Source organism: Hippocampus guttulatus, chromosome 2 (assembly GCF_054856545.1).
Source record: "Hippocampus guttulatus isolate MCC_2025c chromosome 2, RoL_Hgut_1.0, whole genome shotgun sequence".
NCBI lineage: Eukaryota > Metazoa > Chordata > Actinopteri > Syngnathiformes > Syngnathidae > Hippocampus > Hippocampus guttulatus.
The window spans coordinates 10,470,845-10,497,213 of NC_141262.1; the positions used below are offsets into that span (position 1 = coordinate 10,470,845).

At 40.4% G+C, this 26,369-nt stretch overlaps 1 protein-coding gene across 2 annotated transcripts in view; it reads right to left on the bottom strand.

Moving 5' to 3' along the window:
* trpc7b (transient receptor potential cation channel, subfamily C, member 7b) overlaps positions 1–26,369 on the bottom strand; it is a 52,486-nt gene that overhangs the window by 13,512 nt on the left and 12,605 nt on the right. For both annotated transcript variants that reach the window (XM_086105962.1, XM_086105961.1), the window contains 4 exons: positions 23,286–23,450; positions 21,073–21,289; positions 19,615–19,848; positions 16,234–16,498 (listed from right to left, as the gene is read on the bottom strand). In XM_086105962.1, the coding sequence (XP_085962088.1) occupies positions 16,234–16,498; positions 19,615–19,848; positions 21,073–21,289; positions 23,286–23,450 (881 nt within the window). The remainder of the gene's footprint in view (positions 1–16,233; positions 16,499–19,614; positions 19,849–21,072; positions 21,290–23,285; positions 23,451–26,369) is intronic.

Here is a 26,369-nt window from a genome sequence, read left to right on the forward strand (position 1 = left end):
TGGCATGCATATCACTCAGTCACAGTACTAATGTCCACAGTAGGAAGCTCGACAAATATCCATCCATCCATCTCTTTTCGAGATCACTTGTGAGCTGGTACCCAACCCAGCTGACATTAGCCGAGAGGCAGTGTACACCCTGGAGTGCCAACCTCAAGGCACGTATAAACAAACAAATCATATTTCAACTATAAATGCTTAGACTCCATATTCAAAGTGCCTTTCAAAGCATCTTATTAAGAAAATGATGATGACAACTCTTGTCGCCGATGGTGTAGCAGTACACTTGCCTGATTTGTGAGCAGGCAGCGTGGGATCGGTTCCCACTCAGTCACGATGTGGATGTGGGTGTGAATGGTTGTTTGTTTCTATATACAGTATGCCCTGTGACTGACTGGAGACCATTTCAGGGTGTGGTCTGCTTTCTGCCCAAAGTCAGCTGGAATAGGTTCCAGCACCCCCTGCGACCCAGTTCAGGATAAGCAGTGTTGGAAATGGATGGATGGATGATGACAACTTGTACTATAAAATGCATTCTTAGTGTTGACGTCTGTAGCAAATGAAATGTCGTAATCTGGGGAGCCCCTCCAAGTTTTTACTGCCTGTCCGCCACCCGTCCAAAAGGGCTTTGCGATCCACTTGTGGGTCCTGCCCCACCAGTTGAGAATCACTGATTTAGTCTTTTAGTAATGTCACATGTATGCTTTTGTAATGTGGAAGGAGAAAAGCCAAGCGAGCATGCGGGGAATATGCAAACTGCACACACAGGAGGTGGAATTCAAACTGGGGAGTCCTCGACAGTGAGCATGTCATCTCTGACCTTGCATCGATGTTAGGTTAACTCAGTGCTTCTCAAATAGTGGGGCGCGATACTCCGTCAAGTGGGGGGGGGGGGGGGCGACTTTAACCTCGGGCAACATGCTTTTTAAATTTTTTTTATTTTTATTTTATTTTACTGTCCTAGAATAAAGTGCAGTTGCACCTCCACGACATTAGGGGGCAGTGGCGCTCTCATTGGCAGAGTGTGCGCAGGGAGCATTCGAAGAGAGGAAATATGACAAAGCGTATGTAGTGCTTGGCTTCACTGTGACAACGGTGGGAGACGAGGAAAGACCTGTGTGCTTACTGTGTCTAAAATGGGGGCAGCGGACACCCAAATAAATTAAGGCTTCACTTAAAGACATGACACCCCAATCACGCTGATAAACCGCTTGAGTTTTTTCAGCGAAAACGTGCCAAATATTGCCAACAATCATCATTTGTGACTGCTACTACAGTAAACTAAAATACAGGTCCCCGCTACACATTGAGCAGGAGCTGAGAGTTGCTGTGTCCTGCTTCAAACCTCGCTTCAAAAAGACATCATTTTGATTTTAAAAAAATCTGCACAAATTATTTTACATATTCTTGTTTTGCAGGTTAAAGTTTATTTAATATTGTGCTCCTAAGTTAATGTTGGTGATCAGTTTGAATGCATTATTATTTATTGATTTTATGTAATTTTATTTTTCAGTATCGTATGGTTTGACATCAGACGTCAGTCAAAATCAAAAAATGTTTACAGTTTAATTAAGGATTTAATTTAATTTTTGAATTTCAGATGCACTTTAAATCTTTTCTGTTACAGTTAATTAAGCTATTTTTTGTTGTAAGTCGGTCCACATTTCTTTTTTTTTTAATTCTCTGATACGTTAATAAGGATACAGTGTTATGCAGAGGTGTACTTAAAACAATTTTACAGACAAATGAAACTATTTATAGTCGCGAGGGGGGGGGCGCGAGATGTTTTCTTCTTCCTAGGGGCGGCATGACAGAAAATAATTGAGAAGCACTGGGTTAACTGAAGACATGAAATTGCCCACAGATGTTTATGTTTGCCAAACTACATACTTGTATGTGTCATGCCAAAGAATCAGAGCCATTTGCTTTCCCAGGAAATCAAATGTATAAATGCATGATAAAATTAACTGCAAACTGATACTTTTTCATTAGGCAAAGTATCAGGTATACTGATCCGATTGCAAAGTTAAGCTTAAACTACGTTCAACAGTGGAAACATATCAGTATTCCTGCTTCCTGATGTTGGATTTTATATATGCAAAAATAAATGCTTTTGAAATATTATACTTCACATATTTTTGTTATGTGGACGATAAAACTGATTTGAATCTGAAAATAGGTTTTGATTTAACTGGACCAAATCAAATGGTACCATCTATAAACACGTACTAAGTCGTTTTTATGAGAGATGCACAAGTATAAATCGACGTTGACGTTGGTGATGATTTTTTACACGTTGTTACATACTAATACCGGTAGTTATGGCAAAAGCCACAGCCATACAATGTCAAATTGAATCATAATCCCACTAATCGTTCAACTCGAAAATGCACTCTTCTTGAATTCTATGGCACCCCACGTTTTATTGGAGAGATTACATCCCTTCTGACTCTAATTAGATTTTTTTTTCCCCAAAATATTTTGAATTCATATTCTCATTTTTGTCGTGTCCCTGTGTTTTCACTCAAAAATTATTCAAAATTTGGAATATTCCAAAAATTACACGCTCAACAGAGAGTTGCATCATGTCGATCCTCTGCAGGCAATGCAAAGGCCAAAAGTTAGTTCTGAAGACAAAAGTATTTTTGCATGAACACCTCAGATTCTTTGTCATGTTCATTCATCAATAAATTTAAGGTTCTGCCAAAACCTCAGATGTCTATGATTTTAAAAAATGGCATCCACCTCATCTGTTTTCTGAAGATGACTACATCTCATCATCTCCAGCATAATATGCAACATAATGAAGCGACATAAGGTACTTGTTGACTTCCCTGTCAACAACATCGGTTCTTCTCACCTCATGTTTTATCTTTGGGCTGCGGTGATGCATTTTGAAAACCTCAGGAAGGCTTCCTTGCTATTCCTACCATACACACACTCAACAGGCTGTCATGAAGACAGCTGGGCAAGGTGATTTTGCTGGACTTTTTCTTGAAAGCCTGTTATTTTGAGCCTTTCACGTTTGAAATAACGTTTCATCTTTTATCTGCACTCTCTCCTTACAATGCGCCATTCTCCCTCACTTTGAAATGCGACACGTTGAAACACAAAGGGTAATTGCCGAGTCTTGATGTGTTATGGCAATTACGCTTTAAATAAAATTACTCTCCATCCCGTCGGTATTAAACACATTTCACATTTGGTGTTCCCATCATATAAACACAAAGAATTGTGGCACGTACAGTAAGTAATGTTGATGAGCTAAGGTTGCGGGCTATATAATCATGTGTCTGAAAATTCAACAGTTTCGTGGACAAATGTACTGTGTATGGGTAATTATAGAAATATGCACCCACTGCAAACTGTTTGTTCAGCTCAACAGACTTTGTTAAAGTCGAGAAAGAAAGTCAAGGTCTCCAACATCGACCTCACTATGTGCACTTAAACAGATATACTACTCTGACCGATTAAGCTTTGAGAGTTGTCCCATGTACTACGGACCGATTTACAGTCTTTGCCTGATTTGTCACTGTCATGAGAGTCAGTGTGAGTCATCTTTGGAACTGTTATTCTGAGAATATCCAACAACGTTTTATGCCCCCCCCCCCAACCCCACATTAACCCAATCCTAGACGAGTCTTTTGTTGTAACTTGGTCCAATTTTTGTGCCACATATCACCGGACACATAAGCTTTCATTGGGCAAGTAAATGCATGTGTAATTCATGCATAGGATACTCAACACATAGGTGGAATTACCTTCTGAAAAATGTCTTAAATTCTAAATTGAAGAAGTCCAGTTGAGAACTCGAATGCTTTTACAGACAACTTAAATATCAAACACTCCATTTTTGTGGTGGTGGCTGACCTCCATATTATTATTGCCAACTTTGCCACACTATACTGAGCAGCCAGTGCGCCCCCCCCACACGTCTTTTTTGCAGATACAGTACAACTTTTTCACAATAAATTAAATGTTGTTTTCTGTGCTCATCATCACACAACGGTGCCTTGGGGTATAAATTTAATGCCTTTCGTGAATGCGCATGAACAATCACTAGAATTGCAAATTATCGTTCACTCTTTTACCATTTATCTGTTCCAAACCCCCAACCCCTACCACCAAAAAAAAACACCTAATCATATTGTAAGGTGTTTTTATCGTGCCAAGAGATTAAAACAAGGTGAGATTAATTAATTATGATCTGTAATAATTAATTGATCTAATTAATCTAGATTTTAATCTCATCAAAAAATTGCTGAAAACAGCTATTTTCATTTTAAATTCATTACATTATTGAGGCAGATCAAAAGATTGACATCACAAAAAAGTTGCATTATAAAATCTTTTATTGTTTTTAAACAGACTTAAAAAGATGCAGTCCAGGCCATTTACTTTCTGCTGTATTTGAGACTAATCCCAAATCCTACCTTCAACCTTTAATTTCGACCACAGGGGGAATATCACCGTTTTGTTTTTGTAAATCTCCAAATAATTACAAAATAAAAATAAAAATAGAACATCGGGTCCATAAAAAGTGCTAAGGTTAACATATCAAAAACAGTAAGAACATTTTTTCTGAGCAATAAAAGTACTGAACACTGAACTTGCTTCGGATAATAAAAAATCAATAAGAGAACCTTAATTTCAGTGTTTTAAATTAGCACTTCAGAAATAACACTGCTCATCATGAGAAAATAATGTGCTGAAATAAACATCAACCACTTCTGGTAGGCTACTGAGGACACAGCAGCTATGCTGACTTCATTCCTCGGACGCGGGGTGTTCTCCTCGAGTTTAGTTTGGCGAAGAGCTTTGCTATGGCTCCCTCTATTGTTAACGCTTTCGGTGCTAACGTTAGCCGTGGCTGCACTCGCGACTGGGGGCTTTGCATTGATGTAGGAGTGTTAGGTTGATTGTTTTTAGTTATCATACATTTGCATATTATTAATGGTAAATTGATTATGCTTGCAATGAAGAACACTTATGCCTGCAATCATTAATTGATTATGCCTGCAATGAAGAAAGCTTATGCTTTTAATAAAGATATAATCCTTTTAATCATTATATATTCACATTTATAATCAAGAATGCTTGGTGCACTGTGTGGCAGTTTAGGGATGCAACCAGCTTTCCGAGGAAGTGGTTGGGAAGAGATGCGTATTAAGACTAAACTGGAGCAAGGTCGGACGTGGACGGAACTGTCAACACCAGCTGCAACTTGGGTGTTTTTGTAATGATTGCACACAGGTACGTAATTTTCACTCACATACACACACATAGTCAAACAAGTTGAGTGTGTCTTCAACAACACTCATCCTTTAGGTTGGACACACCCATGTATTAGATTCCCAATAAATGAGAGGGCGAGTGGGGAGATCCTTGGGTAACGTACAGAGAACTGAAACCAACACATCTCCTCGTTCCCCCTGGGACCAGAATTGCGTCTCCTGTCTCCTCCTTGTGTTTTATGTCTAAGTGTCAAATTGATGAACCTGACAAGGAGGCTAAACTTGAGCTGCTTCGGTGGTAAGCAAACTCCTTCTTACAAATTAGGCACACCACTCTACCTTTATCAAGAGTGCCATCAGGGCGTTTTTGGAATGTAAATTGTCCATTAATTGTGCCGAGAACTCTCACATGCTCCTCCATTTTCATTTCTCCTCACCGCTGCTTACTTACCCCGCCCAACTCCAATGGGAGCCAATCAGCTTATGCTAAACAAGCCCAAACATAATGACAGCCAATCAATGTCCACTTCAGGCTGTGACTGACAGTTGTTTCCCCACCCTCAAAAACTCGAACACGGGAAGCCAACACATAAAAAGGGATATTATAAAAAGGCATCGGAACATTCAACACAACAACAACTTTTCAGCAAAAGCAAAATAAGACTTAGCTGAACGATTTTCTGGTTCTGCCCCAACTCCCCAGTCAAACTCAGTGTCAAACGATTAACATGTCTCTAGCCAATGATCGATAGTGGAATTAGTAGACGAAACAATATGTTGGCGTACCAAATAGGTTACATTACGTCAAACACACACCGTAACCTGTGTGCGCTAAAACTGGGCACCAGCAACAACATACTTTTTTTTTCAATTATATAATTGCTTACATTCAAATGAATGGGACTGAGTTCACCTTTCAATACGTGCCCAAATGTTCATCTTTATTCTCGCCAATGTCTTCTTTCTGGAGCAACCGGCATCTTCCTTGACTGTCAGTCCACTTTTTTAATGGGAAATTAAAATAATCTGCTATACAGCATAGTTTAAGAAGTCCTCATGCAAAATCACTAAATGTGCGGCGTTGAGTGGCCACTGGACCAGCTGTAATTATTTTGCCATGTTCGGGTGAGTGCTTGATTTGTAGATTTGGATTCATTGCACAGTGCGTCATATGGTAATTTGTAGGCTCAATGTCCTTTGTATCAGACCATAAAACTCTATGTCACTGACGGGCAGGATGCTATCCACCACCCATCCATTTTCTGAACCACTTTATCCTCGCAAGGGTCGCGGAGCGTGCTGGAGCCTATCCCAGCTGTCTTCGGGCAGTAGGCGGGGGGACACTCAGAACCGGTTGCCAGCCAATCGCAGGGCACACAGAGACGAACAACCATCCGTGCTCACACTCACACCTCGGGACAATTTTGAGTGTTCAATCAATCTGCCATGCATGTTTTTGGAATGTGGGAGGAAACCGGAGTACCCGGAGAAACCCACGTAGGCATGGGGAGAACATGCAAATTCCACACAGGAAGGCCGGAGCTGGAATCGAAGTTACCAGTTACCGCTGCACTGTGAGGTTGATGCGCTAAGTACTCGACACCGGGCTGCCCGGGCAGGATGCTAGTGGCTGTATTATTTGAACTAAGGCATTGAGTTGCTATGGTTACAAAAGTCTGTGTGTGTGTGTGTGTGTGTGTGAGCATATGTGTGTCTGTGTGTGCGGCACATTATACGGCCTGTTGGGAAATGCCACTCTTAATAATAGATAATAGCACGTCATCCATCTCTGTCGCCAGATACCCACTTCCCCTGCTGTTTTACTGATGCTTGGACAATGCTGTCATGATAACGCACGCACGCACACACGCACACACACACACACACACACACACACACACACACACACACACACACACACACACACACACACACACACACACACACACACACACACACACACACACAGACCATGTTGAACACACGCGGCAGAGATCAGAGTGCTAATGTTCTATGCAGAGCCGTGCTTGTGTGTGAGTCACCTTCGCTCTACAGGAGCCGTTCCATAATCGCAGACAGGGCCAAATCAACCCAATCCCCGTCAAAGACATGTTTCTTGTGCTACTTCATCTTTGCTGTCTATGCGCTGCCGCCATTGTCTTTCCTCTCTTTTCGCTCTTTTATTTGCTCACTCTACCAAGTGCTTCTTCATTATAATCCCATTGCTATTGCTTTTATATCCGTCTTCCAATCAACCCTCACCCCCTTGTGCTTCCTGCCAGCTTTTTGCCATTACGCCACCCTTCATCTATTCCTTTGAATTATACATCTTTTCTTTATCTCCCAACACACACAGCTCATACGCTCCTCCTCTTTTTATGACCGACAGGGACATTCGCACATAGCTCAGAGTTAATGTAAAAGTACACTTTGCAAAGGGATTGCCTATCACTGCTCTTTGGCCCTTTTCAAATAAGATCTTATATAGATATACAGTAATATTGAATGTGTCTTTCCTGATAGTGACTGACCATCTCTTCAGGCTGACAGAGAAATATAGATGACTCGTTAAATATTCATTTGAAATTAACTGCCTTTTTGTGGTGCCAAAATCCCTGCCGCCATGGTGATAGCAGAGGCAGCAGTCATGTATGTGCTGCTTTTAAGGAAATGAGGGAACCTGGTTTTGACATGCGTTTATATATTTGTGCACGACACAATGATTTTGTGTGGTTTTGTTTTGTAATTTCGTAAGAGACTAAACAAATGTGTTGTTGTGGTTTTAGCTATTAGCGTGTGAAATGATCCCTGTTGTTGATTCGATACGAAATGGGCAACATTCATGCAGAGCCTTTCTACTCCCACGGGGGCATTTTTACAAGGTTGCCTGGTAAAAAAACAAATAGTGGAATATACATGCTAAATGCTAGAGGGATAAATAATATGCTGTTCACACAGATGCTAATGACAGAGCCTCTGGAGCACCTTCACTATTTTGTTCACGACACCTGGGAAAGTTTGAGGAGGAACGAAGGCTTTTCCAATTATTAGTTGGCCACTCGACCACCTGAGCCGTAGCTGCTGCAAATTAATTTTCGAGTGACACGTGAACATAGTTTACAGTGATGTTTTTTTTTCCAACTACATTATCTACACGGCTTTTTCACTTCAATGATTGTCAAAGCAAAGATGGTTCAAGTGGGATTAAGATGATCTACACTAAATTGCTAATACCCGAAAGACACTTACTAAAGTAATTTGAAATGCACAAATGACAGCAGTGGAAGTCAAATATTTGTACCCCTGTCAGGGTTCCTAAAGTAAGTAGATTCAAAGCTTTTTTAAGACTTTGTAATTCCATTTCAAATTAAATGTAAGATCAACTTCCTAACATTGTCCGAAGCTGCCGTACCGTGCATCTGCTCTTCAGTGTCCTGATAAAAAGCTACATCCTTTTGTTGGTTCCGCTATGGTGATTGACGAGAGTTGTTCAACAAATGATTTTTTTAAGGAGAGTTCATGAGATTTTAGACTGTTTATAATCACAAAATACTTCTTTGCAATTTTTAACATTTTCAAAGACTTTTGAAAGATTGATTGAAGACCTTTTAAAACTTTGAAGGAACCCAGTTTGTGCATTTTATGCACCGAAATATTCTTTAAAGTTGTCTGGCAGTAAAAATATTTTGTATTTATTTATTTTAACTAATGGAGACCATTGACCATGGAACAGTTGAACACAGTTCAGGGCCGTGCAGACGGAAGCCACCTGGGGGGCATCGACTTCGAAAATGGTCCGTACGCAATACAAAGCTGTTTCAGCCTCCATTAGAAAGAAAAAATGCTGGTTGTAATGTCACCGAAAACGTCAGAGGATTTCTTAAAGGACCAGTTATGGACATGAAAAATGTTCAATATGATCATGAAAATACAATATACCGTATTTTCCGCACTAAAAGGCATACTGAATTATGAGGCGCACCTTCAATTAATGGCCTATAGTTAAATTTTTTTCATATATTGCACGCACTGGACTATAAGGCGCAATCTACAATGCATCCACGAAATGGAGCTACAGGTACGTCTCCATGCCTTCCCTTCTTCCGTTCGTCTCGAGAGGCGTTCATGACCGCCTCGGAAAAATGTAAATTAACTACGCCCTCAATGAAACTACAAAAATTGAAAATACAGTAATGCATCAGAAAAGAAAATCACAAAATCAATTCTACAGCCCCGTAGCTGCAACAGAACGATCAGATGTCAGTAAATTTGATCTTACTTTTACTGTTTGGTGCCTACTACCATCTTTGTTACTGAATATTGCTTTATTGTTGTATGTATGTTAGTTGCTCCATGTACAGCACTTTGTATGCAGCAATGGCTGTTTGAAAGTGCTCTATAAATACAGTTGAGTTGAGTTAAATTGGAGGAGACTGGACTGTCTCAGAAATGTTTATTTATTCCTTTGTTGTGTACTGTATTCACAAATGAGGAAATCACAAAATAACTTCTGTCGTGGGGCTATAGAATTTATTTTGTGATTTCCTCGCTTGATTTTCTGTTTCGATGCATTCTTTTCAATTTTCGTAGTTTCATTGAAGAAATAGTTAATTTACGTTTTTACGAGGCGGTCATGAACGCCTCTCGAGTCGAACGGAAAAAGAGAAGGGACGGTGACGGACAAAGACGTACAGTACATGTTTTTGTTGAGACTGTGAAAACCATTAAAAAAGTGTGCGTTTTTAAAAAAAAACAACACCACAGCTCTCCTTTTTTTCAGAGCTGCAAAAAAAAATTATTTAATAAAGCAGCGACACAGTTCACTGAACCAACAGCAAGTTATAACATTGTAAGCATGTCTCCAGCCAGGAGCCATCTTGGGGTTGACGTATTACCGTAATGACCATACACAAGGGGCACCGGATTTTAAGGCATGCGGTGAGTGTTTAAGAAACTGGTGACTTTTTGCTGCGTCCTATAGTGCGGAGAATATCCTAACATTATCCTAAAATAAAATAAAATAAACTGTTGCGGGGCATATTAAAAAATAGATTTTATGTAACTATTTCTTACACATAATGTAGTTTGCAAAACAGTGCCTGCGACATTCCAAAATTACACGGAGACAAAGAAAACACATTTTCAGAAACTTATCATTGAACCTATGTGTGCACTTTGGCCACTTTATAATAAGACTTCAACATTTCATCATTCTGCAACATTTGCATGACAACTGAGTGATTCTGATGAGGACAGCAAAGGTACTTTTGAGTCATCAATTCAACAACGTAAATAGTGGGTACTTTGCAGAGGTGTAGAGGGTCTTCCATAGAATGGCACCACATTAAATTTAGAGCCTGTTTCAAATATGTTGGTTATTCAGCTACATGACAGTGGTTCTTGTGAGCGTGGTGAGGCATTTTAATAGAAAATTCATTAAAAATTCATAAGAAACCAGGATGTTTTCTGTTGCGTTTTCTCTTCACGTTTTTTTAAAGGTCTGTTTTGCTTAGCCACAACAGGGGCTCCTCTGCTCTCTCTTTTTTTTTTTTTTACTTCTAGACTAGTGGAAGCTGAGCGCGACTTCCCTCCGAGCTAGTAAAATTTCCACTCTCGCTCCCCACTCTCAGCTATCATCTGAACCTCTCTCACCAGGATCACCATCACGCTCCAACTCTGCCAGCCTCACCGTCAAGCTAGACCTTCTGTCACGCTTCCTTTGTTTTATCTTCTTTATGGTGTCCCCCTCTATTACTTGTCACATTGACTTTCAATTCTGGCCTTCACTCCTACATTTCTTTTCGGGTCCTTTGCATCCCCTCTACCCTGTGCTTCTTCAACATTTGATTACATTTTGTTACAATTCTTTGTGTGTCCGTCGTGTTCAGTCCATCAAACACGGACAAATTAAACCATGAGCCAACAACATACACGATCATAAACAAAATCTAGATTCTCATGTCCAACCAGTTATTATAGCAATCGCATGTGTGCAAAGTCTGTGTGCCAATGCTTCTGTGTGCTGCACAGTCAGCTTGACCTTCTCTCATCTTCTGTGATTCTCCCCGCTCATTTTCCCCTCCTTTTGTTTTTGTATCTTGGCAGCTCTCCCACATTTTTTGCCTGAATAAACTGCAGAGCCCCAAACGCCCTTTGCTCTGCATCTGCATCCCTCTCTGTGGCTCTCTTTCCATCCTCTATTCCCTCCATCTCCTATTGTCCGCTTCCTCTTTCTTGCACTGCAGACTTTATCCCCTTTCGTTTGTGGCATTGCAATCTCCCTGTGTTGCAATTGATTTATTTTCTTCCATTTTGTCTCTTTCTTTCTGGTGTTTTTTTTTTTTTTGGATCAATAATAATTTTGTCTTTGGCGCATCCTGAGATTTTCCTTTCTTTGACCCATTTTACTGGTCTGAGCAGTGCTGTTACAAACAATTGATTAAACAGAGATTCATAAATTGGTATGTGGTCTTATGTGAAAATCCCCGAATTCAATGTTCAAACTGTGTGTAATGTTAAAGGTTTAATAATGTATCATGCAGCCTTTTTTCTTTTCAATTCAGTTCAGTTGTATTTAACTTTTAAACTGTGCATAATGTTACTCTGGTTTACAATCACATTCAATACCGTCAGGAATAAAACCTCGACCTTGTTTTTGACAAACACTCGATCCTCCTTTATTATTGCATTTTCATTTGAGCCAATATGTTGGTACTTGTACAGCCATATCATTTTTGAGGTGGTACTTGGTGTAAAACGTTTCACAACCGCTGGACTGGAACATGGAGACATGCAGGTCTGGCCCTCGCCAAGACTGGCCAAATATGAATCCTGATAATGTGTGCATGTGTGTGTGTGTGTGTGTGTGTGTGTGTGCACGCGCACAAGGGTTTTATTTAAATTGTAGAGCCATAATTGTTTGAACACCTGTTAAATTATGCAGAACACAGGCATTATGCAGTGTGTATCTTTGTGTATTTGCACATATGGGGATACTCACACTGGCCACAACAATAGGTACACCAGCCCAATCTAATGGAGGAGCGGGATAGCTACCGACCATATGTACTTCAAAAGGAGCATTTGATCCCGCTCGCCATACAATTCTAAAAACAACTGAAATCTCAGACAAACTGTTATGTATAGCCCACAAACAACTTCACCCACAGCTTATAAATATATAATAAAGAGCCATTGTACAAATTTTAAAACAATGAGCTTATTGTAAATTTAATATGGCACTGGAGGAAAAAAAAAAAGGAAATGACACTGGAGGAAAAAAAGGACTTTTCCTGATAGGAGGTAGGTATAATGTGATCTGATAAAAGCTGTATTCAAAATTCTGACTTCACAATAATTATTGTCATTGTAACAGAATCAAGATCATGGTTATTTGGGACTTACAAAAGCTTGGTACTTTTTGTGTGTCGTGTGGACCCATCGTGGAATTATTTTTGTGTTTTTGGCCATGACATTCATTGGAGGAGAGAATTAGTACTTGCTGTTTGCGCCTTCACGCAGAGAATCCTACAAATGAGAGCGCAGAAGGTCGGCACACTAAACATTATTCACATTGAACACATTCAATGTTATAATTAAGCCTTGTAACTTTAAAGGTGGATTTTTTAAAATGTTGATTTTCTATTGGATTTTATTAGATGTACACATGCACCTCAATTTGTGACAGGTCACCTGCATGAGGTCACAAAAAAACAGTGTGAGTACATGTGCGAGTGCTTTAGCGAAAGTGAAAATGTGTATGCGTGTGTGTGTGTTTGTGAAAGAAGATGCTACTCATGCCGCACTATTCCAAATCTAACCTAGACCATCCAGCCCAAATGGCCCCTCCTGGGGGATCATTAACACCTCCACCTGGCTTTCTCGTCATCTTCCTGCTTCAGAGCATCAAGCATGTGTGCCTTGGTTGACGGCTTAAATCTCACACATACACCCTTATGAAAACATGCTGTCAAGAAGAGAGGAAGTGGCTAAAATTTTTGTCAAATTTACAACCTTAAGTAGCGGAGCAGCTGGTTCGAAAGGGGTTACAACATCTGTCCTACAGTCAGGAGATTTCGGTTCAAATTATTGTTGGATCATCTTGCCATTAAAACATAAATTTTAGGCTTGATTGGCGCCTTGACATATGAGTTTGATTGAGGGCTTGGTGCACAGTCTGTTCTAGGTTATCCCAAAAGTGTTTGTGTTAGGGTCGGGCTCAAGTTTTTCCACACCAAACTCCTTCAAGCATGCATTGATGTACCTTACTATGTGCACTTGGTCCGAGATTTATGCAGGATGAGAACATTATTACATTTTCCCCTTGTGTCCAATTAGAAATAATAAACAAATCGTAAATTGGCAAATTATGCATTATTGTTGTTGTTGTTTTTTTTTATCAAGGCATTGCTACAACTCTTTCGTTGATTCTCATTTGATCGTGTAAGTGTACTTACTATAAGTGTAGGTCAGCTCGGGGCATTCCTGAGAGCAACGCTGCAGACTGACACCAAAAGCCAGACTGACCCCTGGTGGTAAAAGCAACAACCGCAAGATGTTCCCTGTTGGACTATTTCATTTGTTGCTCCATCTGCCTTTCACAGAAAACTGAAAGCAATTGAAAGTGAAGGTGAATCAGAATAATTTGCTGCTCATTTCCAACATAGATTTTGCAACTACCCTTGTAGTTAAAATACGGTTGCAACTACCAAATGTACTTGACTGGTATTTGACTAATAAGTGTTCTTTTTATTCCCAAAGGTGAGACAGCCCCCCCCCCCCAACAAATAAATAAATAAATAAATCTGCACTGGAATACGTCCCACCCGTCTGTCTCTCTTCCTTTAGGGTGAACCTCTCTATTACAGCCGGTGTCTGTCTGCTCATCTCACAGCCTGGATGTTTGGCTCTGTTTGAGCAGCCAAGCAGAACTTACCACCTCTAAGATGCCTGTGCAGCAGCTCAGCAGAGGAGCTGCTCTATATGCACAGCACAGGCATGGAAAAGTGGAGCCCTTGCTCCGCAGGTCCAAAACTACACCTTTTATCGCGATAAGGATTTTGCTGAAAATGTTGAAAGATACCGCCATGAGCAGAAAACAAATGCTATCGAGTGCCACAAAGAAGACAGACGCTAATAGCTGACAGCAATTCAAAATTACCCATCTCGTATCGAACTGATGCACATGTTCACTTTTGCTCATTTGTCCTCGGCAGTTGTGAGAGCCAAACAGAGTAATTTATGCAAATGACAAACAGCCTTATCAGATTGAATCCAAATTGTGCCATTTCAAAAAGATACAATTTGAAAGAGTGGATCTCAAGACTAACAGCAAGCATTATTTCCATACGATTCAAAAATGCATCAAAGAAGAATGCATAAAGAATTATTAGCTGCCTGTTTTATTACTTTCTTTCTTAGTCAACGTTTTACTGTTGCCTTATTACTCTGAGAGACACAAACACACACAGTACATACATACACACAAATATATATATATATACAGTATATGATCAGTCACTGCTTATTTTATTATTATTGTGTATAGAACAGCTCAACAAAAACAGGATATTGGAAATATTAATTTACATAACATCAAACGGCCGACTTTTATGGATCTGAAGATGCAAAACCAGTGGTGTGACACCACAGTAAACTTGTCACAGCATTCAACTAATCCTCACATTTTCAGGGAGATATGAAACATCAGCGCTAGAAGCCTGTTCATTTTGAAAGCCCTCCAAGCCCGAGTTAATACTCAGTTTCAACCAACAGTATAGCTATTTAGACTCTGCCATCTCATTCTGCCCTTTTATAAGGTTTAATTCCACACACTGCAGAATGCTTATACGCTATATAGTATTGTATATTACCTGTCCAACTTTTCTTTCACACTATAAAAGTGGATCTAAATTGACCAGTCCGGGCATTATAAAATGGCACCTCAAGTTATGTGTGACCCAATTTATACGTGTTTTGAGATACAAGTTGTTGTTTGGCCGATTTATTTATTCATTTATTTGGTCGTGCATTGTGAGTTACTTGCTATCGTTACAGTGTGTCTGTAGGTATTTTACCACCCACTGGTGCCAAGGCATGCACACCAGAATGAGTTGCACAATTCCCATTGAATATGATGCACAAAAGGTTTAATTCGGGGGTCTCTAACTCAATTTATGTTGGGGTCGCTAGACGTAGAGTCTGGGTCGCATCAAATATTTCACAAAAATGGATTCAAGTATTCAAAAGACAACAAAAGTAATCCAATTCTCAATCTTGATTAAGAACAGTTCAGAACATTATCGCTTCTTCAGAATATGATCAAGATTGTTGACTCGATCCTCTCTCTCATCTACCTGCTACTTTGCATACTCCGGAGTATGTCTGGATGATTAACGACGTCTAATTTCCTGAGCACCGCAACTTTCTCTGCGACTTAAATACATATCGGAGAGACCAAGTGCTCAACAAAAAAACAATCAGTCTTCCGTTTTTTATGAAATTGTCTGTTCGGGTCGTCAACCTTTCTCTTCATGGCGGGTTCTGAAAAAGACATGACTGGTACTGGACATATATATTTTCATAGATTTTCCTTTTCCTTCTCCACAAAACGACATAGCAAAAAATGGCCACTCGACCATTTGACTTTGATGCAAAGTCAGAGGCCGCAAAAGATCGTATTGTGGACCGTAACTGCCCCCCCCCCCCCCGGCTGCAAGTGTGAAACCCCAGGTTTAATTATTTACATTTATATTTTTCAAAACTGTGTAATTACTCTTTGCTTTTACAGAGTACAACTCTAGTGTGCTATTTTTCCTATTAAGAAACACATTTTAAACAATCGTGTTTATTGGGGCGCCGGAACAGATTAATGGCATTTCAATTCATTTAAATGGAGAAGAATGATTTGAGAACGGAGTGTTTGAATGATGAGAGTGGTCACGGTCTAAATCGAGAGTGTGTCACAGCTGAATAAAGAAAAATAACAGGTGTAACTCACGTGGTGAAGGCTGGGTTGTATTTGGCTCCCAGGTAGTAAGAGTAGAGGTTGAACATGCCAATCATGAAGGCCACAAACACCATGATAAAGATGACCATGAACTTGAAGATGTCTTTGACTGTGCGTCCCAGTGAAATCTGCAGTGGGCCGAAGCTTTCGTTGGCTGGAAGGATGTAGGCGATGCGCGAGAAGCTCAGCACAACCGCGATGGCGTACAGACCCTCAGAGATGATCTGGGGGTCTGACGGGCGCCACTTGTTCCTAGCTGGAGAGGGAGGGCATAAAAGATAGGGTAAGATGTTTGTTGAGGCTGTAAATGTTCTATTTCAATGAGATGGTGCAGGTCCATCAAATGCAAAGTGTTTGATTCTCCGCAACAAAACCATGTCTGACAGTGTCAGTTAGAACAGATGATTACGAGTAACAGGCATAGCTCCATTCATAGTGCAGGTGTTCCGAATACGGGGTTGTAATAACAGCAGCTGTATTTCTTCCATTTACAAAACAATTATTTTGTGTGATCTGTTTTTCAAGTGAAGCAAGAAGCTGGATAAAGGTGAAATGACCAGCATTAACTGAGATGAAGCAGAGTGATGGGTGGAACTGACAAGCGATGCATGTTAGGTCTGTGGAGAACAAAGACAGTCTGGGGAGAATTAAGAGCAGACACACAAGCAAGAAAGAATAACGGGCATAAGATAAAAAGTAAATAAAGCAAAGAAAAACAACAGCGGGCGTGCGTTAGGAGGGAAGATGTAAAGTCTACTTGTGGGAATAGTTTTGGTGGCCCTGAGAAGACATATGGAGGTGATGACTGACAATGAGGAAGGTAAATCATCAATCATCATGTGGTTCCAACGTGACACGTGAATGTGTTGTGACAGAGTCAGGCCACTAGATGGCAGCATCTCTTCCAAGATGCAAACAGTGGAGTACCTTGCAGTGGATTTCTGTTGAAGAATATTGCGAGTTTTTTTCTGAAAATAGAATTAGTTGATGTGCCCACGGAATGCAAAGAAATTACAGAAGATTGTTTATTGCTGGTTGTTTGAAATATTTGCTTGCATACGGTCCCTTTCCTCAATCCAAGGTCATATAAATCTAATTCCTCCCATTTTAAATTTGGAACTTTTTTTAAAATCTCATTTTTAATCTAGATTTAATGAGCAAATAATTGTTTCCACTGTGACTGTTGCATCATAACGACTAAAATGCATTTCATGCATGCTTGTATTTAGTTCTTGTGTAAAACTGTCCTATTCCACGTTAATATTTTGTACAGTATTACATTCTTCATATTACTAGTGATAGAATATCAGAGATTTGACTTGCAATAATGAGGAGCCGAGTTATCTACAGTCACTGCGCACTCTGCGTTTTGTTTTATTTGTGGGTGATGGAAAGCAGTTCTTTGGAAGAAGTTTTCCGTGGTATGAACTGGAAGATGAGTCAGGAATGAGGGAAAGATGAAGCAGCAATGTACAAAGACATCCTGAATGAAAACCTGCTCCAGAGTGATCGGGACCTCACACTGGGGTGGGCAAAGGTTCCATCAAGGAAAACCACCCAAAGCACACAACCAAGACAACCATGGCACAACTTCGATGTAACTCTGCAAATGTCCTTGAATCCGATCAAACATCTCTGGAGAGATCTGAAAATGGTTGCGCACCGATGCTCCCCATCCAACCTCATGGAGCTTGAGAGGTGCTGCAAAGGGGAAGAGGGCAAAACTGCCCACAAATTCATGTGCCAAACTTGTGGCATCACATTCACAAAGACTTGAGACTGTAATTACTGCCAAAATTGCATCAACAGTGTTGAGCAAAGGCTGTGAATATTTACGGACATGGGATGTCTTAGTTTTTAAAAATGTTAATGCAGCAGTTAAAAATAAATAAATAAATAAATAATCGTCATGGGGTGGTCTGTGTAAAAGTTAGAGGGAAAAAAAAGAATTTATTCCATTGTGGGATGGGGCTGTGACGTGACAAAATGTGGAAAAAGTGAAACGCTGAGAACACTTTCCGGATGTATGGTATACTGTACTGTACATGTTTACACTTGTTTTTATAAAGGCTCGATGTTCGTTCTCAAAAAAGAAAAAAAAATGATGATGGAAAAAACAATTGAAAATGATGATGATTGCTATTTTATATATATAGGAATCAGTGGTGGTCAAAGGAGAATGACAATGCCCTTTTGAGTCAGTGAGACTGCCGTGTCAGAAGTGTGCATGAGGGCCTAAACACATCTGTATAAGCACAAGCTTTTGAATGCACATAACCAACTGTTAAATGTTTCAGTAGTTTTTGTAGAAGTTGCTGTTCTCTAATGAGGAGCTTCATGGCAAGATTTACAACAAAATTCCTTGATGTCTCCAACATGCTATGTGGCCCATGCAAGATGATGACGCCTGTGTCTGGTGGTGTGGTAAGATACCCTTGCATGCAGACCACGCTGATGTAAACGGTTTACAAAGGTCTGACCTGAGAATTGGGTGCCTCTCATTCTGAGCGTGAGCAGGACGGGAATGGGGGGGGGGGGGTTGTTTTCAGTGGGAACGGGCCGGGACAGGATTTAATTTTTTTTTTTTTTTTAACAATGGCCCAGGACCGGGACGGGAGTTTTTTCTGTGGGAGTGTGATGGCACAGCAGTGAAAATGCACTCCCGTGTCACCCTTTAATCTAGTGGAAGAGCATTTGATTGTTCTCCCCATTACGATATGTGGTTGGCATAAATATATTAACGGAAACATCCATCCATCCATCCATTTTCCAATCCGCTTTATCCTCACAAGGGTCGCGGTGGTGCTGGAGACTATCCCAGCCGTCTTGGGGCAGTAGGCGGGGGGACACCCTGAACCGGTTGCCAGAACGGAAACATTTTTCATAGAAAATATATTTGTAGTTCAGTTTGTATTTCCAAGTAACTCCAACAAACTCGATCCACAGGGCTTTACCAGAGCTCGGCATCAACAAAAGCTCAATTCACATTCTTCAGATGCTTTAGGGAGCGATAAAGCTTTCACTGTCGCGACTTCAGGTTGTTCAAAGCCTTCGAGCAGAGGATTATGATACTCATCAACCTGAAGACGGTATGGAGATAGCTTTATCAGTATCTGAAACATCCACTGAATTGATCTCATGTTGATGCTGAGCTGCAGTGCAGATTCTCCAGCTTAGATGGCTTTGCGTAAACGGGTTGCATGTTAACATCAAATATGAATGTGAAAATCTCCATGTCTGTAAGTATTTGGTAAACAAGTTACATATAAGCAGCAAAAGAAACACCCTTGGAGCGTTCAAAACCTTTTGTTGAAAGTAATATGTGAAGTGATTTCACTTTGAAAAGCAATTACCAAACAGTAAACAGCTCACCGAATGTAAAGTAGGCCACTTCGTCAGGCAATGAGGCGTTGCTGAGGTCTTCATCTGGCACATGCATGTCCACGTACTGCTGGGCTTTGGACGCCTTGAGGAACGCCATGAATCGTGCCGTGAAAGATGCCACAAAGATGGAGAGCATGCCAAAGTCCAGAACGTTCCACAGGTGCATGATGTACTCTCTGGGCCCATCGCTCCAGATCTCCTTGCACTCGGACCAAATCATACCTGTTGACGGCATGCACACAGAAGGTTCTTCCCATTACATACACACAAACATTCTCAAACACACATACATAAAAATAAACAAATGTTAAAATTTAAGCTCATTATTTATAGATAACTCCCGAGATTTCACCACTTGACAGTCATGCGTGGGCGCATTAAAAATAAAGTTTGTCGCCTTTGGAATCAAAGCGATAAGAAAATTGCCGTTTTGCAGTAAAACCATCAGCGTAATCTTTGCAACAATAATGAACTTGAAAGCAAGCTGCTGGCACCATTATGACCCTATTCTACCCAAACCAATGAGTAGATCTACTCTCTAATCTATTGCACTCACACACAAGCACAAAGAAAGCAATGTCATACGAGAACAGTACTTCAAACTAACATGTTCAACACCATAGCCATCGTTTGAATTCTAATACGTAAATATGTCTGTGTATGCTGTCTATAAAATGACAAATAAACAGGTTGTGAACAGTCCGATAGAAATTGCATTTATTTATCGATCATCTTCATGTTTCCTTATGTTGTTCAATACCAATTCTTCATTCACGAGGTCCCATCAGTTCTCATTGCACTGCATTGTAACACTTGATATGCTGAGGTTGTATTTCCATCCTGCTTTTAGCCAGGACACTGCTTCTGCCCGTTTTCTTTTGAGCTTTAGGAGATAAAACTCGACTGGTGCATTCATCGTGTAATTTTGCATGATATCAAAATTGGGAAGGCGCTATGCTGGCTTATCATCATGGTGCAGAAAACCTTATAATATAGATTCAATTTGAATGTAAAAAGGCTGAGTGGTTTCTCCTGCTGCATCATCATGGACCACTAATACCAATTCATAGCTGATTGAAAATGCAAATCTTTTTTTTAATTACCTCGAACATGATTTAATGGGTGTGGATTTGTTTGTGGGCATATTTCTGTCTACAGTTTTTGATATAGTGTGACAACCTAGATGTCTTCATGGTGCCAAGTAAGTTCCCATTTAAGTTTTCTCACAACACAGACATAACTGGCATCAATAGGGAAGAAGAATTACGTCTTCGTGAAAACAACCTTTCAAAATGTAGAAGCAAGCATCTCATCAGCCTCAATGAGGGCTCTTGTCTTGCCTTGTCTGATTTCCAGAATACACAGCATATGGTAAATGAATTGAATTGAATGCAACTTTATTGTAGCATGCCATGATGGCAACTTCTTAAACCTGTTACAACTCACCCAACACCCATTTCATGATCAACATCTCTGTCCAGGAAAATTGTGTGGTCTTGACTCTAAACACCTGCCGCGGGTGGTCCGTAATGGTCTCATTGGGCAGGTTCTTGACGCCCTCGAAGCGGTCCGAAGCGTTGACAACCAGTAGACCCAGGAAGATGGTGAAGGAGACTGCATGAGCCACAAATTTCATGAATGGACTTCGCAGGATTTGACCCAGCTGGAAAAGGAAAGGTCAAAACTTTAAGAAAATCATTGTACAGTACCCCCCGCACCCCCCCCCCCCCCCAAAAAAACCCCAAACAACAACAACAACAAAAACTAAACTGCATCCTCTGTTGTTCCAACACAACTCCACTAAACCCTTTAATAGTACCTCAAGTTCCAGAATGAGAATTCGGTGAAATGTCTTAAAAGTCAAAATTCTGACTTTAGAGTGAGGATTCTGAGAATTAAGTCAGAATTCTGAGATAAATGTGAGAATCCTGCCAACATTTTTCTTTCTTCACTGGCCCTAATCCTTTTCCGTAAAGGGCAGATAAAATTGTTGATCAAAAACAATATATATTCAAACTGCAATGAATATTTCGGAAAATGAACACAAACAGCATTTGCTTATTTGGAACTCAACGCAGACGGAGACCATCGAGGGTGCTGCATATAAGCAGTTATAAAAAGACCAAATCGTGCCAATTGAATAAAAATATGCCACACACACATTGCACACAGCTTTAGCACCAGTCTTCAAACCTGCTGTTTTCAATATTATCTTCCCACAGGAGACCGCGACTGTCTGCAGGCACTGCAGCACATAAGGTCCCACCATGGTTCCAATGCCATGCACATACACCCACGCACGGACGCACGCACACACTTAAAGTTCAAAAGGCTGATGCCCGATTCTGTGAAACCCTCCTGGAAAAACATACTCCTGTCACAAGGACATGCTCCGACTTCAGCTAATGTGATGATAAGGTTGATTCATTTCACCTCACTGCTTAAATGAGATGCATGTTTCAGATTGGGATGACACCTGTGTGAGACCTGCAACCCCCTATCCGCGTTTTCTTTTTTTGGATGGCAACAAAAGCTAATCTGTCTTCCAGCAAAAAAGCATTTAGTGAGCATATTTCAACCAAATTGAAGGTGCTCTTTGTGAAATGAGAGTCTTGTCCGCCAGGGATGTACGTACAGAGATTCTAAAATCTGCACGTGCTCTTTTGATACAACCAATCCAAACTTGATACACCATATGTGCAGTTGAGTGTCCACTGACAATTGTGCTACAAGAGCTCCAGTAACAAATGCATTGAATTCTTTCAAATCTTGTTTATAACAAAAAAACAAAATCAATTTTAATTGATGAGCTATAAAGACCAGGAATGTGAAAGCCTCCCAATCCCATAGTCCCTTAAAAAAAATTTTTTTGAATACAAATGTATAAAGGATACATGGCTGTATTTCGTGTTGTCAGTGATACCCAGCTTCACCAATAACTAGAATTTGATTAAGATTGTGCCATGTGGAGATTGATTCATGGATTTTCTCTCGTGGCGCCCTTGGTTTGTATCTCCCAGGAGACGAGTGTTTAAAGAACAAACAAGTTCCAAAAAAAGAACAGCGATTTATGGTAGGAGCACAACACAACAGCTCTACACACCATTAAAAAGCTTACATTAGGAAAAGTGGCAGAGCAAGTCCAGAAGATGGTTCCAATACTTATCATGTTTGAAATGCTTCGACACGAGATGCGGATTCCCGAAACCTTTTCAACTCAATATTTACAACTAAGACTTTCAACAAGCTCACCTTCACAAATAAGTTGGCTGTGGATTTTGATCCAAAGCTAATGTTGTACATGCTCTCTCAGCATTATTCCTCTGTAAATCCTACTCTGCACAAGTACACACATGCAGGGATAGTGATAAACCGTAAGTATAATGTTGAAGATTAAAAGATGGAAATCTGGAGATTTGCATACCGGTTCACTCATTATCCGTATATGTCATAGTACGTCACTATAGCATGTCACTTTAGATTCTAATCAAGCTAATACAGGCAAGAAGAGCAAGTCATAGGTGACCAGAGGAATAAACGAAACAACAAATCACTTCACATGCTGTACTGTTCACTAGTTTGACTGTATTTACAACATTGTGATGAAGTTTTGGGAAACAATAGTGCATGACAAATTTACAAAGCGTGAGTGTTCATACCTTGCTACATGGCATGATCCAGTAGGCAACAGCCAAGAATGGCAGGCCAATGGTGACCCCCAGCACGGTCCAGCATTTAACCCCAATGGACTGCTGCCTGAGACCAGGAAGGTTCTCATACCAAATGGTCAAAAGTTGCTGTTGACAGTTCGGATGGGCGACAAACTGGTGAGAGAGGGTGAGACAGGCAAATTAAATGAAGAAAAATACTAAACAAAATAAGTGTACCACATTAATTTTTTTGTTGATTGTTGATTGATTTTTGTTGTTTTTGTGTTTGTTTTGTCACTTTGTGTTTGTTGTTATGTCGTGTGGACCTGATGTGGACTTTTTTCAGCATTTTTTGGCCACGACATTCATCAAGGAGGAGACTCTGTGCTAGGTGGTTGCGTCTTCTCGGCAGCATGGGTATACCAGCACTGTTTTTGACTGGGAGTAATGTCGGCGCCATTTGACTGTCGTTGCTGGACAGTCCCGGGGCGCTTGTGTCTTGCGCCTGTAATGGGCAGCATTTTTCACAGCTCCGCTTTGTTCGGAAGAGAGATCGGTGCTGTTGAACGGTCTGCGGCTGGATGGATGTAAGGCTTGAGGAGCCGACGATGAGAAGAAAGGAGCGTTAGCGCGAAGCGCCGATGCGGATTTGGAAATGGGAGTCGCGGCTTGGAGTTTGAAGCGGATTACGTGGGTCAGGAGAAGTGAACTAATCTCTTTTCGTCAATGGACGCTACAGCTTTGTGTTTGCTTTCAAAACTTAGCTTGTAGCAGACGTGTGCACATTTTCAGCATGACGTCTCTGATCCTCTCCTCTTTCATCTATAACTGCTTCAGACAACAAAGTGTATGCAGAAAAGTGGTGAAGATTGCACGACTGTCTGTGTCCTATGTGTTGTGTTGTGTTATTTTGACTTCAAAATGGCGCCGCGTGAGTGGCTGCCTTTCCAGCAGCTCCTATATTTTGTTGTTCTACTTCTTCCTTTCATAACTTTGCTGCTGTGAATCGGGAATTTCTCCATTGCGAGACTAATAAAGGTTTTCTTAATCTTAATAAGGAAAATGGGAGAAAGAGAAGAGGAAAATAATTGTAATGGTAGACTATAATATTATTAATTTCTCGGGGTCCTTTACTAAATTGGAGGGTCTTGCATTTGCAAATATGAAAATGTAACTAAAGTGTCCTTTGTCTGCCAAGATGTTCCCAGGCAAGAGTAGAATATCCTCTTTAATAGAGCAAACATTGGCAATCATTTTATAGTTCTGGATTTTAATGTCATTTTGATGTCTGCAGGAAAAATCCACCAAAACATACTGGGTAGGAATGTTAGGCTTTTTTTTTCCTTCTGTGTTTTTGGTCGATTTGGGAACTTCCCCATTAATTTTCGGTTGAAACCTGCATGCGTCTGCTAACGTCAGAGACAGAAGACAAACACATTTCTCCACTGCAGCATGTGTGTCTGTCCTCACTTCATCTACATTTTCAAGCAATAGTATCCTATTGAAAGTGGTGATAATAGCTTGAGAAAAATGTGTAAACACTCTTGAAGTGCAAAATGTCTAAAATGAGAAAATCATCCTATTCCCTCATTCTATGGTAGAAAGTCACGCAGCGTAACAAGCTACATGCTTGCACATTTATTTCTGCCTAATACACAAATTTAGTAAGCTGTGTATAAGTACCACATGTATTCGGTGTATCACTTGTGACTTTGAAAAAAAGTTTCGGAAGATGATGTAACACAGGCATTTCTTTGCCTTATCTATTTGTTTGCCTCGTCATTTTCCCAGAGCCTGAGTTTGCACTAATTCAGATCTGCCGATACGGCAAGAAATACAGACATACAGTACATTCCACTGACCATTCAGCGGATTGATTCATACGCATGGAACCAAAACGATTCCCTTCCCTGAATCCAGCAATATGCATCACACACAGACATGCACCACCTGGTTTCCATGGCAATCAGCCTCCTCCCTCTCTGTTTGTCTCCTGTACGATTATCTCCTGAGTATTGGTTGTGCTTGCCTGTAGAGAATTAAGGCCAGCATAAACAGTCTGGTCAATATATGCATGTGACGCAAACTTGCACATATAAGTGTCGGAAAGAAACAGAGAAAAGAGGTGGCAGAGGAAATGGGAATTGGTGACATTTAGTCTAGTACAGAATCCAGTTTTGTATCTGCAAAGAAACTCCATGAGACCTTGTACATGACAAAAGATTCCTGCACAATCAAATTAAGGGACAGACTTGGAGCACCTTCCCAGCATGCAGTGGCAGTGACCAATATGTGGTCCGGAATGAATGTGGCAGCAATCTAAAAGGTCATGTCACTCAGATGCCCATTGACCTCTGGTGGTTGTCACCAAATGAAATGCCTTCAAAGTCACTTCTGGCTTTCAGCTCTCTCCGAATTACACTCACACTGTAGCGGCGATTTTGTGTCCTTTTGTCACTACGTCAGCAGGGCATGTAGGTTTCTGACTTGTGCTTTTCTTCGACGGGCCTTTCCTTTCCACGACGACGACAAGGAAAACACGAGGCCGCCATCGTTGATCCAAAAGAAAAGGATTTGCTTTGTTTTCTTGAACACAAATTAAGGCTTTATCAAAAATGAAAAAATAAAACTTCTACAATACACTTAAACAAAATACAAAATCCGTTAACACGAAGTACAAAATACGTTAACACGAAGTACAGTCAAAAAAAAGGTGCTGCTCCATGCCCTACTGTCTTCCTAATCATGTTTACATAAACCTGGCCTCTTAACAGACTATAGACAGGACAACCAATGGAGCCCAGATACTTCGATATTCTTAATAAATTTGTTCTAAATAAAATATCAAATATAAACCAAACTGCTTGCATCTATTCAATTCAAATTATTCAAAAAGCTACATATATAATTTAACCAAATTTTCCTTATGGCTCTAACACACACATATGTTTGTCTCTCCATCCCAAAAGCAATGATTGCAACTGGAAATTCTCTCCACCTTGTCGAGGGCCCGAGTTCCATCTGAAGAAATCCACCAGCATGCTTTACTGTTGGCAAGGTGTTCTTTTGGTGATGAGCACTTTTGTGTTTGTG